This window comes from Chiloscyllium plagiosum, unplaced genomic scaffold (genome assembly GCF_004010195.1).
Source record: "Chiloscyllium plagiosum isolate BGI_BamShark_2017 unplaced genomic scaffold, ASM401019v2 scaf_12960, whole genome shotgun sequence".
NCBI lineage: Eukaryota > Metazoa > Chordata > Chondrichthyes > Orectolobiformes > Hemiscylliidae > Chiloscyllium > Chiloscyllium plagiosum.
The window spans coordinates 29,951-44,748 of record NW_025214490.1 but is presented as its reverse complement, the minus strand read 5'-3'; the positions used below and the strand labels follow the sequence as shown (position 1 = coordinate 44,748).

The 14,798-nt window shown below is 51.9% G+C and overlaps 1 protein-coding gene across 1 annotated transcript; it reads right to left on the bottom strand.

The window, feature by feature from the left end:
- Positions 1 to 308: 308 nt before the first annotated feature.
- LOC122547915 (importin-4-like) lies at positions 309 to 14,405 on the bottom strand (the record flags this gene model as incomplete). The annotated part of the gene is made up of 10 exons (XM_043686473.1): positions 14,260 to 14,405; positions 13,389 to 13,475; positions 11,843 to 11,922; positions 9,873 to 9,914; positions 8,101 to 8,230; positions 7,052 to 7,231; positions 5,511 to 5,576; positions 4,515 to 4,616; positions 1,115 to 1,198; positions 309 to 470 (listed from the first exon to the last, which is right to left on the bottom strand). Coding segments are annotated over exons 6-10 (588 nt in total), but the record flags the coding sequence as incomplete, so codon positions are not given.
- Positions 14,406 to 14,798: the final 393 nt, after the last annotated feature.

Below are 14,798 nucleotides of genomic sequence, written 5' to 3'. Positions count from 1 at the left end.
GACCCTCAGACAGTGCCCGCTCCCTCAGCACTGACCCTCTGACAGTGCACGCTCCCTCAGCATGGTGCTCCCTGAGTGCTGACCCACCAAAAGCACAGTCACTCAGCACTGGGCCTGAACTTTGAATCAGGGTATCTGGAGTGAGACTCAGACACAGAACAGAAATTGCGACGAACATGACAAGGTTAGGCTGAAGGTGGGATTTTTAAAGACTTGGCTGGGCCACCTTTTGACCCAAGTATTCTTGGTGCCGGATCTCCTCAGGCACCTTTGCCTCCCAGCGACGACACTCCCTCCCTCCCAGGTACCTGTGCTGAGAAGTGTTTCGGAGTCTGAGCCTCCACCTCCTCCTCGATGTCATCTTCCAGGTCCAGATCTTCGGGATCCATTTCCCCCTCGGGTGGGGGAGCACACATTATGGGGTACAGCACGTTCAGGATACTGGGCAGCAGCTTCTGTTTCATGATGGCCTGTTGGAGCAAGAGGAAAGCCAAGCGGGCTGGTTAGGTGGTCGCAGCACTCACCTTCCCACCAGGAGACGGGTGCTCTAAACAACCTGCATTAGAGTAATACTGGCCGCACTGCAAAAAACTACCCCCCCCCCTCCCCCCCCCACCCTTGGTGCGGGGGGGGGAGAACAGATTTTCACAGTTCAGGGACGTGAGGGTGAGGATTCGAGCAGCAGGATCGATTCTACACAGATGATTCTGTAAACACTGCGCCTCTTGGATTAATGCACTCCCGCTACAGTGCTTCAGAAATAGCGCCTCGGTAGATCAGCCCTTTCCAAAGAGGCTGATCACAGCTCTGACTAACGTCGACAGCCAAGACATTAGCTGGTGCTATAAGGTCCACCACAGCGTTCCAGCGTAAAACCTTTGCTTCTTTCTTGCCCCGATGACAACCACACAAAGGCAGGCTCATGAGGTGCAGAGACCTGGCAGCAGTGCTCTCTGCGGAACCCAGCTGGTAAACCCCTCAACGTCTGTGCCAACTCTGAACGTTATCTCACTGACTGACACCCCCCCACTCCCCCCTCACTCGCCGACCCAGCCTGGATTTAATTGCAGCCTAATTCCCGGTGCCAGCTTTAAACAATGCAAACCCCTCTCACCTTTCCTTTCAGCTTGATCAGGAAGCTCACACAAGACAAGGCCTTGACTCGGATGTTGTCCCCCAGGATGGCATTGGCTGCAATCTACAACAGGAACAACAGGAGAAGCATCTTCATGAGCTCAGCAAGGGCAGGCCACGAGACAGCACCTTCAACATCCCGAGGTACGCAGGAAGCAGCCAAGCCCTGTCATCACGACAGAAACGATGATGGGCAGGGAGGGAATTCCAGGCCTTTAAGGCCCAGGCAGTGGTGGGGTGTCATGCTGCAGGAGGTCAGGGAGAAACTTTGGCAGCTTTAAGGGGAAACTGCTCCGATATCTGAAGTTGTAACCTCATTGTAACCACATTGCTGGGACCTGCCAACTCCTTGGTAGTTTTAATGGTCAGTATCCCCGCCTGTCATGCAGGAGATCGGGGTTCAATTCCCCAGCAGTGAGGGCCGAATCATTTAATGGGCGGCACGGTGGCTCAGTGGTTAGCACTGCTGCCTCATAGTGACCCGGGACCCGGGTTCGATTCCAGGCTCAGGGCAACTGGCAGTGTGGAGTTTGCACATTCTTCCCCTTGTGTCTGTGTGGGTTTCCTCCGGGTGCTCCGGTTTCCTCCCGCAGTCCAAAGGTGTGCAGGTTAGAGTGGATTTGCCGTGCTAAATTACCCATAGTGTCCAGGGATGTGCAGGTCAGGGTGGATTGGCCGTGCTAAATTACCCATACTGCCCAGGGATGTGTTGGTTAGGGTGGATTGGCCATGCTAAATTACCCGTAGTGCCCAGGGATGTGCAGGTCAGGGTGGATTGGCCGTGCTAAATTACCCATAGTGCCCAGGGATGTGCAGGTTAGGGTGGATTGGCCGTGCTAAATTACCCAGAGTGCCCAGGGATGTGAAGTTTAGGGCGGATTGGCCGTGCTAAATTACCCATTTGCCCAGGGATGTGCAGGTTAGGTGTTTTAGTCAGGGGTAAAACGTAGAGTAAGAGGGTAGGGTTTGAGTGGGATACTCTGAGGGTAGGTGTGGACTCGTTGGGCCAAATGGCCTGTTTCCTCACTGTAGGGATACGATGATTTAGCTCAGTTTTTCCTTCAGTTAAAGCCAAAGTGGAATCCTTTAGTTGAATCACCTGGAGGATCTTTGTGCTGGACAAGCATGTGCCTGAATGCTGCTGTGTCCACCTCCAGATGCGTGAACCAATGTAACTTCAGTTTCCTTATTTATCGCCCTCAGAGTGTAACATTTCTGCAGGCACTCAGGACGTTCCACTGTTTCATCAGGAGCTTGGGTCTGCAGGCGACAAGCTTGACATTCCATGACGAACTATAGCTCCAAACATCGATCAATTCACATTAACAGGAGGCCGGAACAGGCGAAGCTGCATTAGGCCAGTATTCAGGGCCTTGTGAGATGCTGCCAGGGGATTGTAAACTGCCTGTTTCTGTCGGGCAGAGATGGACGGAGGACAGAGCTCTGCTGTCTGGCCTCTGAATCAGAAGGCTGCGGGTTCACACTGCACTCCATTGACAGTCCCTTTAAGGTTTCGGATCAGGTACTGCCTGTCCTTTCAGACGGACATAAAAGATGTTACTTCGACCGGAACAGAGGGCCCTCCCCAGGGTCCAAACCTTACCCCTGAATCGACGTTAGGGACACATTGCTGCTTTTCAGACCTTGCGGTGTGTAATTTAGTTCATAGATTTACTACGCTATAGCAATGAGGACCCATCAAATCACCAACTTTCACAATGTAAAGCATTTGGCGACATCCCAAGATGAAGTAAATTGGGACCTTTCTGAGGGCAGAATTCAATGATCATCATGGTGTTGCATCTAATGACATTTTGTCAAACTCTCCCAGGGACAGGGACAGCACCAGGTTAGGTACAGAGTAAAGATCCCTCTACACTGTCCCCCCCATCCCAGGGACAGGGCCAGCACCAGGTTAGATACAGAGTAAAGCTCCCTCTACACTGTCCCCCCATCCCAGGGACAGGGACAGCATGGGGTTAGATACAGAATAAAGCTTCCTCCAGTATCCCCCAGACCCAGGTACAGCATGGGGCTAAATACAGAGATAAGCTTCCTCTACACTGCACCCCTCCCCCTCAATCCAAGAGACAGCATGGGGTTAGATACAGAGTAAAGCTCCCTCTACATCGAGCCCCATCCTAGGGACAGGGACAGCACGGGGTTAAATACAGAGTAAAGCTCCCTCTACACTGTCTCCCCCCCCCCCCCCCCACCAATCCCAGGGACATCATGGGGTTAGATACAGAGAACAGAGTAAAGCTCCCTCTACACAGTCCCCCCCATCCCAGGGACAGGGACAGCAACAGCACGGGGTTAGATACAGAGTAAAGCTCCCTCTACACAGTCCCCCCCATCCCAGGGACAGGGACAGCAACAGCACGGGGTTAGATACAGAGTAAAGCTCCCTCTACACAGTCCCCCCCATCCCAGGGACAGGGACAGCAACAGCACGGGGTTAGATACAGAGTAAAGCTCCCTCTACACAGTCCCCCCCATCCCAGGGACAGGGACAGCAACAGCACGGGGTTAGATATAGAGTAAAGCTCCCTCTACACAGTCCCCCCCATCCCAGGGACAGGGACAGCAACAGCACGGGGTTAGATATAGAGTAAAGCTCCCTCTACACAGTCCCCCCCATCCCAGGGACAGGGACAGCAACAGCACGGGGTTAGATATAGAGTAAAGCTCCCTCTACACAGTCCCCCCCATCCCAGGGACAGGGACAGCAACAGCACGGGGTTAGATATAGAGTAAAGCTCCCTCTACACAGTCCCCCCCATCCCAGGGACAGGGACAGCAACAGCACGGGGTTAGATATAGAGTAAAGCTCCCTCTACACAGTCCCCCCCATCCCAGGGACAGGGACAGCAACAGCATGGGATTAGATACAGAGTAAAGCTCCCTCTACACAGTCCCCCCCATCCCAAGGACAGGGACAGCAACAGCACGGGGTTAGATATAGAGTAAAGCTCCCTCTACACAGTCCCCCCCATCCCAGGGACAGGGACAGCAACAGCACGGGGTTAGATACAGAGTAAAGCTCCCTCTACACAGTCCCCCCCATCCCAGGGACAGGGACAGCAACAGCACGGGGTTAGATACAGAGTGAAGCTCCCTCTGTACAGTCAGAGGAATGGTACAGCACAGGTCTCGATTCTAACTAAAGCATGCATCAGTCTGCTAAAAGGTGTAGCTCAGGCTGAGGAGACCACTTATGTCTCAACATTCAAAGCCGACTCACCTGGAAGGCTGAAAGCAGCCCCACCTCATCTCACCGTGACTGAACCCAGAGGGAAAGAGCAAAAGGGGGATGGGAAGGAGTGGAAGGAGGGAGGACACGTTCACAGCCACTGGCACAGCAGGATCGCTGGACTGACCTCCAGGCAGAAGTGGACAATCTGAGACAGGTACGGCACAATGATCGACACTTCACTCTCCATCAGTTCATCGAAAACTTCCATCGCCTCGCTGGCTTGATCCTGACAGGGAGAAGGAAGAGGAAGAGGAGTCCGGTTTACCACACGGCGCAACAGCAGTCACGAGTACGGTCCGTCATCCAAATATTACTCACTGCCTTCTGGCCAACTCTTCACCCAGTCTTCCACCACCACCAACTGGGGCTGGGAAACCAATAGCTGCCTTGCTGATAAATAATAACCGATATTAAATCGAACTGGCTTGGCTTAAAAAGCACCAACCCCCTCCCCACCATCCCCCCCCAATCGCAGCTCAGCGATTGGCACAGAAGGAGGTCACCCAGCTCTGCCATCTCCCCAGAACCCCTTGCTTCTCAGATACTGATCCAATTTCCTCTCGAACGCCTCGACCGAGCCTGCCTCCACCGTGCCCTCGGGTAGCGTACGCCAGGTCCTGACCGCTCACTGCGTGATCTGTGCCCCGTCAATTCCTGACCGTCCTGCCAACGGGAATGGCTTCTCCCTCTCTCCTCTGTCCAGACCCCTTCCCGGCTCCTCCGACCTATCCAAGCCGCTGAAGACCCTCATCCCCCAGCCATTCCCAGTCACCTTTTATGCGCTCTCTCTCCACCACTTTCGGAAAGCACGGGGGGGGGGGCCCAGGACTGGGCACACACTCCTCCACCAGTGCGTGACACAAAGTCAACATCACCTCGCCGTTCTTGTACACATTACTAATTGCGCTCTCATCCTGTCCTGCCACCTTCCCTGACTTAACGACACACACACACCCAGCTCCCTCGAGCTGCACATGCGGTGTGACACTGTCTCGACACTATCCGTACCGAAACGAATCACTTCACACTTTCCGCGACAGGTCTTATCGCCATCCCACTGATCCCCTGGCAGCGTCACGAGGGAACAATCTGTAGCGCCCTGTGCTGCCGAGTCCCTTACCTGATTGTGCTGAATGAGGGTCTGGATAGCGACCAGCAGCTTTGGGATCATAGGGCGCATCAAATTCTGCAGCGGGAACAGAAAAGGGTGTCAGGGTCACGTTTGAGAGAGAAATCACCCCCCAGCTACAGCGGTATTGAATAAGGCCCCCGCCACATTCAGCAAATTAGCAAGAGTCTGTGACGACAAGGATGAACTGTGTCAGTAATGACCAACAGACATTCTGTGCGGGGGAATAATGATCATAAACAGAGTCTGGGGAGACAACGGGTTACAAATGGTTTAGCCCGACCACCTTTAAACATTCTAGATTAAATTTACCTCAATCCTGAAGGTTCACCCGAAGTTCCGGTAAATCTGCCAAACAGGCTTCCTCGGAGTCAGCAGGAGCAGACTTTGAGAATTCATTTTGGAACGGGACGCTTTGTAGGAATAATGGGAGGGACATGGCGTGCGACTGGTTGTGTTTGAGGGGGATATTGACCACAGCTCCCAAAGCTCTTCACCACCAGGGTGTGGGAACCTCGTGTCTGGATCATCCCCAGCTTGGTCCACAATTAATTCCCGACTCCACAGTCGCCAGCAACAGGATGGCAAGAGCACAACAAATTTCCCTGGGGTTTCCTGGCGCCTGGCAACTTTCATGTTCAGAAAAGGGAGTGGATGTCTGCAAAGGTCTGCAGTTCACTATTTCGTTTAAAATCGAGAAAAGGGTCTTTCCATTCTGACAAGTCACAGGACCACGCTGACTTCACAAAAATCCGTCTACTTTGGGAGACGGATTTCGTGGCTTCTAGCTGACGAGAGACTTTTGAGAATTACTGCTTATTCACCAGTGACAAACCTATCAACCACGAGAGAATGTCAGAATGACTTGATGGGCTGGATGGCCCAAGGCTGCTCCTATATCTTATGGTCAACAACTCAATCACACCGCCTCGACTACCGGACGTCAAAAAATCAGCACAACTTGTACAGCCCAGTTTATTCTATGGCTCACTGAAAACAAATAATAAAAAAAGGTCATTTAAGCTACCCACTGCGAGAAAGCCACCCAAGTTGCGAGTCACAAGAGTTACGAATGAAAACTAACCAGAGAGCATAATTTTCAAGTTGGTTACACACGCACACTTTAAGAGAAAGTGACTGCCGCTCCTTAAAGCAAGCAGTTAAAAAGCTTACACCAATTTAAAGCACAGAACTGCTGCTGGACCTGCAACGCACAGGAGCCAACTTATTTGGACAATTAAACGACAAAACTTGGCCTTATCCGTCCTGCAACTCGAGTCATAAAACCTAACAGCGGATTGTTCCTGCTGCTTGTTGGGCTGTGAACTCCTGACTGCATTTTGATTGGAGGCCAGAGGACAAATCTCACTCGACAGCAGAGACCCAAAGGCTCACGTGGGGTGAGATCGGACTCTCACGTTGCCCACAATTAAAAGCCTGAAGAGATGAATACCTTGCTTACATGACTGGCAAACGTTATGTCGTTAGTGAACAAGGGGTCACACTTTGCGTCTCAGCCAGACAAGACTTACCACTTCATCTGTTCCCATGTAGGAGACCACAGCAGTGAGTGTCTGAATGGTGTAGAAGACCACCAATGGGTTGTCGTGGTCCTCCAGCGTCTGGTGGAAGAGACGCATCAGTTCACGAAAATGTCGCTTGAAGGACTCGGTGCTGATGTCCACGACAGTGCTCAGCAGCAGCATCCCGACCTGAAGCCCCGATCAAAGACAGAATGGATCAGTTACTGCTGCCCTGTGGGCTCGAGACTCAGCCATCGCTGTCCTTTAATTCAGGGGCGCCCGCCTACAACCGCTCGCTTCAGAACAAACACAAGGACATGTCAGGTCAGGATAGGATCAGTTTGCTGCCTTGTCCCCTCGATTCCCCCCCTTCCTGATTAAAAACCTCTCCCACTCTATCCCAGCCTTGAATACCTCTCCTCATCTCCTCCCCACCCCCCCCGCAGGATCTTGTCCGTTTCAATCCAGTCGCCTGTGATTCTTCTAAACTCGAGTCCAGGCCCCAACGGACTTGCCCTCTCCCTCAGACAGTCCCTCCATCCCCGGGAGCAGCCGAGGGAACCTTCTCTGGTTTGCCTCTGTTGTCTGATCTAGTCTTCCCTTAGAGAAGGGGCCCTGAAGCTGCACACAGTTCTGACCAGTGCCATGTACAGTTTTAGTGAAAAGCCGCCCGACTTTTATACTTCCCCCCCCCCCCCCCAGTGTCTTCCTTCGTGGCGTTGAACCTGCAGGCTAGCTCTTTGCCCTGCAGCTTTCCGCAGTCTTTCCCCATTTAAATAATATTCAGCTCCAGTATTCTTCCTGCAGAACCTCCCATTTCCCCACAATTCCACCTGTCCAGTTTAGCCTGTCTATGTCCCTCATGCGCTGTCCTCGCCACTTGCTTTCCCAAGTTCTGGAGCTGAGTCGGAAAAGCACAACCTCTTTTCGGAGATCACTTCTGTTTCCAACATTTACAAACGCGCCATGCAAGTGGCCAGGGTGAAAACGGTGTCATGTCGCTGGGCGGGGGAACCAGACTGATCGATCAGCCTCGGCCTACAGCAGCCTTGACCCACCTGTCTCTCTTCCGGAACACTGCTCTTTGTCCATTGAGTTATAAACTGAAGCAACTGCGGCCACTTCTCGGGCGTTTCATGCTTGACGATAATGGCTGCCAGCTGAGCGACAGAGTGCCGGACCTTGTGTCTGCCAAAGGGGGTGGGGGGAGGAGGAATGACGCGGAGGTGAGGATCGGAAAGTTTCAGAGGAACATCACAACACGGCAAAAGCTACATCCAGTCAGGTTTGTGTGCCCGAGTGCGGCGTGGCACGGGGGGGGAAAGGAGAACGGTTCCAGTAGCTGACCTCACGGTGTGCTGAGAGGTCAGCATGCTTACGGAAAAAGGGCCATTCAGCCCTTCCAGTCTGTGCCCACCACTTCAAACTCAATCAAATGGTTGGGTTAACTCTGGAAAAACTAACTGGCCTTAACATCTAACAGCCTTAACTGAAAGAAATCAGAAAAACACCAGAGACACAGTGAACATGTCAGCTTGATGATGTCTCAATCAGAGACAGAGTAGGGCAGTATGGCGGCTCAGTGGTTAGCACTGCTGCCTCACAGCGCCAGGGACCTGGGTTTGATCCCACCTTTGGGCGGCTGTCTGTGTGGGGTTTGCACATTCTCCCCGTGTCTGCGTGGGTTTCCACCGGGTGCTCCAGTTTCCTCCCAACTGTCCGAAGATGTGCAGGTCAGGGTGGATTAGCCGAGGTAAATTGTCCCACAGTGTGCAGGGACATGCTGGCGAGGTGGGTTAGCCATGGGAAATGCAGGGTTATGGGGATAGGTGGGAGTGTCGGTGCAGAGTGAATGGGTCAAATGGCCTCTTCTGCACTGCTTTCTCTGATGCTACTCAGTGAGAAAAGTAGTCCTGCATCTATATTGCACCTTTCACAACCAAATGCCTGAAAATGCTTTCATTAACAGAGGTCACCATAGACTTTGCAGGCTTCTTGACAAAGAGAGAAAAGAGAGAGAGAGCGCGAGAGAGCGAGACAGAGAGACAGAGAGAGACACACAGAGAGAGAGAGAGACAGAGAGAGATTGGGTTTCTCCTTCACACATAGTCATAAATAAATACAATTCACACACTCACTCAATCTCTTACCAAAAAAAGGGTTTTACATACGCACACTGTTAGGAGTTCAGGCAGACACTTCCACATTCCCCCTCTCATGTGCGCATATGCACACACACACGCACACACAGCCACACAGGACACAGTCACACACACACACACGTGCGCACACACACACACACACACACACACAGAGAGAGAGAGAGGTAGAGACAGAGAGAGAGAGACAGAGAGAGAGAGAGACAGAGACAGAGACAGAGACAGAGACAGAGTCAGAGAGAGAAAGATAGAGAGAGAGAGAGAGAGAGAGAGAGAGAGAGACAGACAGATTAGCAGTGCTTCAGTGTGAGAATTGAGCCCACACAGTTGGCATGAGTCTGCCTCACACACACAGAGACACACAGACACACGTACAGCTTCTGGAGTAGGAACCAGACCAGCCAAGCTCCAATTAACAGCAACACAATAATGACCAAATGATCGGCCAATGCGCTACATTAGTTCACGTGAATGCACGGGTGAAATTCAAAAGCTTGAGGAAGCCAGACTCAGTAACGACCGTCAGGCAATCAATCATTCGGCCCTGCAGAGGATGATGGACCACACGTTCTCAGCAGCCATCCAGTTTTCCTGCATAAGCCTCGGGTTAATAGATCTGACCATCTGCATTCTTTCCCCCAACCCACACACTTCACAGCCCCCACACTTACTCATGTTCCTGCTGTAGAGACTGCAGAACTATTGGCTTCAAACTGAAGGGCACAAAGGAGAAAGAGAGAGATAGACTCCATCAGTACATCATAAAGGCCTCTGAAACACATGCAGAGACAAACACTGTCCCAAACACTCCCACCGAGACAGGGACAGCACGGGGTTCGATACAGAGTAAAGCTCCCGCTACACTGTCCCAAACACTCCCACCGAGACAGGCACAGCACACGGTTAGATACAGAGTAAAGCTCCCTCTACACTGCCCCAAACACTCCAACCGAGACAGACACAGCACACGGTTAGATACAGAGTAAAGCTCCCTCTACACTGTCCCAAACACTCCCACCGAGACAGGCACAGCACGGGGTTCGATACAGAGTAAAGCTCCCTCTACACTGTCCCAAACATTCCCACCGAGACAGGGACAGCACGGGGTTCGATACAGAGTAAAGCTCCCGCTACACTGTCCCAAACACTCCCACCGAGACAGGCACTGCACACGGTTCGATACAGAGTAAAGCTCCCTCTACACTGTCCGAAACACTCCCACCGAGACAGGCACAGCATACGGTTAGATACAGAGTAAAGCTCCCTCTACACTGTCCCAAACACTCCCACCGAGACAGGCACTGCACACGGTTAGATACAGAGTAAAGCTGCCTCTACACTGTCCCAAACAATCCCACTGAGACAGGCACAGCACACGGTTAGATACAGAGTAAAGCTCCCTCTACACTGTCCCAAACACTCCCACTGAGACAGACACAGCACACGGTTAGATACAGAGTAAAGCTCCCTCTACACTGTCCCAAACACTCCCACCGAGACAGGCACCGCACACGGTTAGATACAGAGTAAAGCTGCCTCTACACTGTCCCAAACAATCCCACTGAGACAGGCACAGCACACGGTTAGATACAGAGTAAAGCTCCCTCTACACTGTCCCAAACACTCCCACTGAGACAGGCACCGCACACGGTTAGATACAGAGTAAAGCTCCTTCTACACTCTCCCAAACACTCCCACCGAGACAGACACCGCGCACTGTTAGATACAGAGTAAAGCTCCCTCTACACTGTCCCAAACACTCCCACCAAGACAGACACCGCGCACGGTTAGATACAGAGTAAAGCTCTCTCTACACTCTCCCAAACACTCCCAGGGACAGGGACAGCACTGGGTTAGATACAGAGTCAAGCTCACTCTACACTCTTCCCCACCCCCCCCCCCCCATCCCACGGACAGGGACAGCACGGGGTTAGATACAGAGTAAAGCTTCCTCTACACTGTCCCAAACACTCCCACCGAGACAGGCACTGCACACGGTTAGATACAGAGTAAAACCCCCTCTACACTGTCCCAAACACTCCCACCAAGACAGACACAGCACACGGTAAGATACAGAGTAAAGCTCCCTCTACACTGTCCCAAACACTCCCACCAAGACAGACACAGCACACGGTTAGATACAGAGTAAAGCTCCCTCTACACTGTCCCAAACACTCCCAGGCACAGGGACAGCACGGGGTTAGATACAGAGTCAAGCTCCCTCTGCACCGTCTCCCCCCATCAAACATTCTCTGGACATGGGGAGCACAAGATTAGATAGAGTAAAGCTTGCCTACTTTTTATAGGGACAGAAACAAGGCTTACGGTGACAGGGTGGGTAAGTGGAGCTGAGGCCACAAACAGATCAGCCCTGAGCTTATTGATCAGGCTCGAGGGGCCAGGTGGCCTACTCCTGCTCCTGGCTGTTACGCTCTTAGGTGCTGAAGCTGAAAGTAACGCTGCCTGTACGACAGCCCCACCAGACAATCCCAGGACTGCATAGCTTCCTGTGGCCTGTTCTTTCAAACAATCACCATCGAATCCCAGGTTGCTGACAGTCCTTACTGCACAAAGCATGAAGCTAATCTGACACTCGGGTAGTTATTTTAGTGGATCGGTTTAAAAGGTTCATTCCCCATACTTCTCTTTGAGATCCACCGAGAGTTTCTTCCAGTGCTTTGCCACTCTCCTCCTCACCAGCACTGCTGCAAACTGACGGATCTAAAGGGGGGGACAGGAAGAAAGGCCGGTAAGTCGGGTTTTCACCAGGGCAGGCAGAAACACCAAAAAAACACAAGGCTGAAAGGAGGAAAGAATTTTGATGAGACCAGCGAACACTGCTGCCTGGGGACTGCGGCCGGCTTCACCCGTTCAACACCGACATGGAAAAGGGAAGCAACGGGATGAGAAAGGGACGAGAGAGGTGAACGGTCTCACGCTCTGGGGGAAATTTGGCAACAGTGTGGGAAACACAGTGGCCAGTTCACATGCTGCAAGTGGAGCGGTTTAATGGTGGAGCTCAACACATCAGGGTGATCCAAATCAAACGTGGAACTATGGACTCTGGAAATCAGAGAGAAAAACAGAAACTGCTGGAGGACCTCAAGAGGTCTGGCAGCATCTTTGGAGGCAGAAAGCAGGGTTGACACCCCTACTCAAGGGAGCCTTTTACAATTCTGGAGAAGAGTCACTGGATTGGAAGCGTTAACCCTGGTTTGAATCCCACTCTGGCAGGCGGTGGAATGTGAATGGGACACAAACTGAACTGTTTAACGACGCAAATCGAAACGGTCGCCAACGGTTGTTAAAGAAGTCTCCGCAGGCCAGAGTTATGCAGGGCGCAGATGGAGATGTTTTGCTGGCGGTCAGACATCTCGGCTCTGACAAAGTCTGCCTTTCCACCAGCAATATTCAAATTCGGTATCACCAAACACTTCCACACCAGTGTGCCACGCGTGGTCACACACATTAACAGCCAGAGAGTCAGGCAGCACAGAAACACACCCTTCGGCCCAACCAGGTTCCCCAAACCACCCTCGTCCCACCTGCCTGTACATGACACACATCTCTCCAGCCCTTTCCTATTCAGGTACCTGTCCAAATGTCTTTTCAACACAATAACTGGACCTGCACCCTCCACTTTCTCCCAAAGTTCATTCCACACACGAACCATTCCGAGGAAAAAGAAGTTGCCCCTCATATCCTTTTTAAAAATCTTTCTTCTCTCACCTCAAAAATAACCCCCCACGTTTGAACTTCCCACCCCAAGGAAAAGACCCTCGTCATTCCATCTCATCTACGCCCCTCGTCATTGTATAAACCACACTACGGTCAGCCCACAACCTCCTAACTCCAGTGAAAGAAGTTCCAGTCTACTTTAATATCTGAAACCCTCTATTCCTGGCAACATCCTGGTAAATCTTTTCTGAACGCTTTCTACGGAACATTTCACCTACTCTACGGCCCGTCATATCCACTGTATATTACTGGCTGACAATAATCACATTATTCTTCCTGCGATTTAATGAGTGTATTTTGCAAACTCCATTCTCCTCCCTGTCCTGCTTCCTGACAAACAGAAACACTTCATTTCCCCTCATTTCCACTCTCTCTTGGAGCCCCTCTGATGACCGAAAGAGTTTTGTATCTTCCCAAAGCTGGTCTAAACAAGATTAGAAGCTGTTTACCTGAGGGTTTGGTGAATTTGCGAGGATGGTGCAAAGTGCAGGGACCACCGAGGGATCCTTAAACGCTTCCTTCAACTGAGCTGTGGCCTGTGGACGGTATTGAATTGGAGTGATTATCACGTGTACCGAGGCACAGTGAAAAGGTTTGTCTGGTGAGCAATACAGGCAGATCACACAGTTACGTAGCATAGTTCTGTAAATAATAGGTAAACAGCGGCAAAAACAAAAACACAGGGACAGGCGGATGTTAAGAGTCTGCGAGTCCATTCAGTATTTTAACAACAGTAGGGGTGAAACTGTTAGGAAAACGGCTTTGGTGTGTGTTCAGGCTTCTGTACCTACTCCCCGATGGGAGAGGTTGGAGACAAACATTTAAGAGGTACATACAGCACAGAGCCCAGATGACCTACACCATGATTATCCTGCTATTTCGAAAACAGGGGACACTGTGCTTCAACACAGAATGAACACAGCAGCGAGATACTTCCTACTTCTAATTCTCAAGTTGCTCTGCCAACTTTTAACTGGGACTTCACTCCCTCTCGTGCTCTCTGTTTAACAGTAAGATCCATAAACCTCTGTCAGAAATCTTGACGGCCTATTTCCAAACCGAGCCCAGAAGAATCAGTTGCTCTTGCTGTCTTAATGCTGACCCACCCGCTACAGGACTGTCCTCAGCACCTCCCAGGGACTGCCCTAAACAACCTCCATCCCCCTCAGGCACTGCTTCAATCCCCCCGCCAACCCCAACCACACTCAGGGACTGTCCTCAGCACCTCCCAGGGACTGCCCTAAACAACCTCCATCCCCCTCAGGCACTGCTTCAATCCCCCCACCAACCCCAACCACACTCAGGGACTGTCCTCAGCACCTCCCAGGGATAGTAGAGGTCAGCCAGAGAATAGGAGTTTCCAGATTGGGGCTGTTCATCTGCTCCAATCAGGGAGTCCTGGCTGCCAGCTATAAACAGGAGTGTCGAGGCGGGCGGGTCTTTATCACTCTGGGAGATGGAGCAGGTTCACGGACTCTCCACGTCTGACATGGTGACAGGATACCACATTCCATGCAATTATTTTATCATGCTCCGCCCTCCCACAAACACGTGGTACAGCTTCTCCCCCACACACACATACATGTGGTACAGCCCCTCCACCTACACACACGCATTGCGACAGCCCCACTACCCCCATATAAACACGTGGTACAGCTCCTCCCCCGCCACACACGTCTGGGTACAGCCCCCACACACACAAACACGTGGCCCCTATTGTGATGACGGGGTTTTCTCCGCCCCCTATTGTGATGACTGGCACTCTTTACGGAGGACTCGGTTAGCCCCGCCCTCTATTGTGATGATTGGTTTTCTCCGCCCCCTATTGTGATGACGGGGTTTTCTCCGCCCCCTATTGT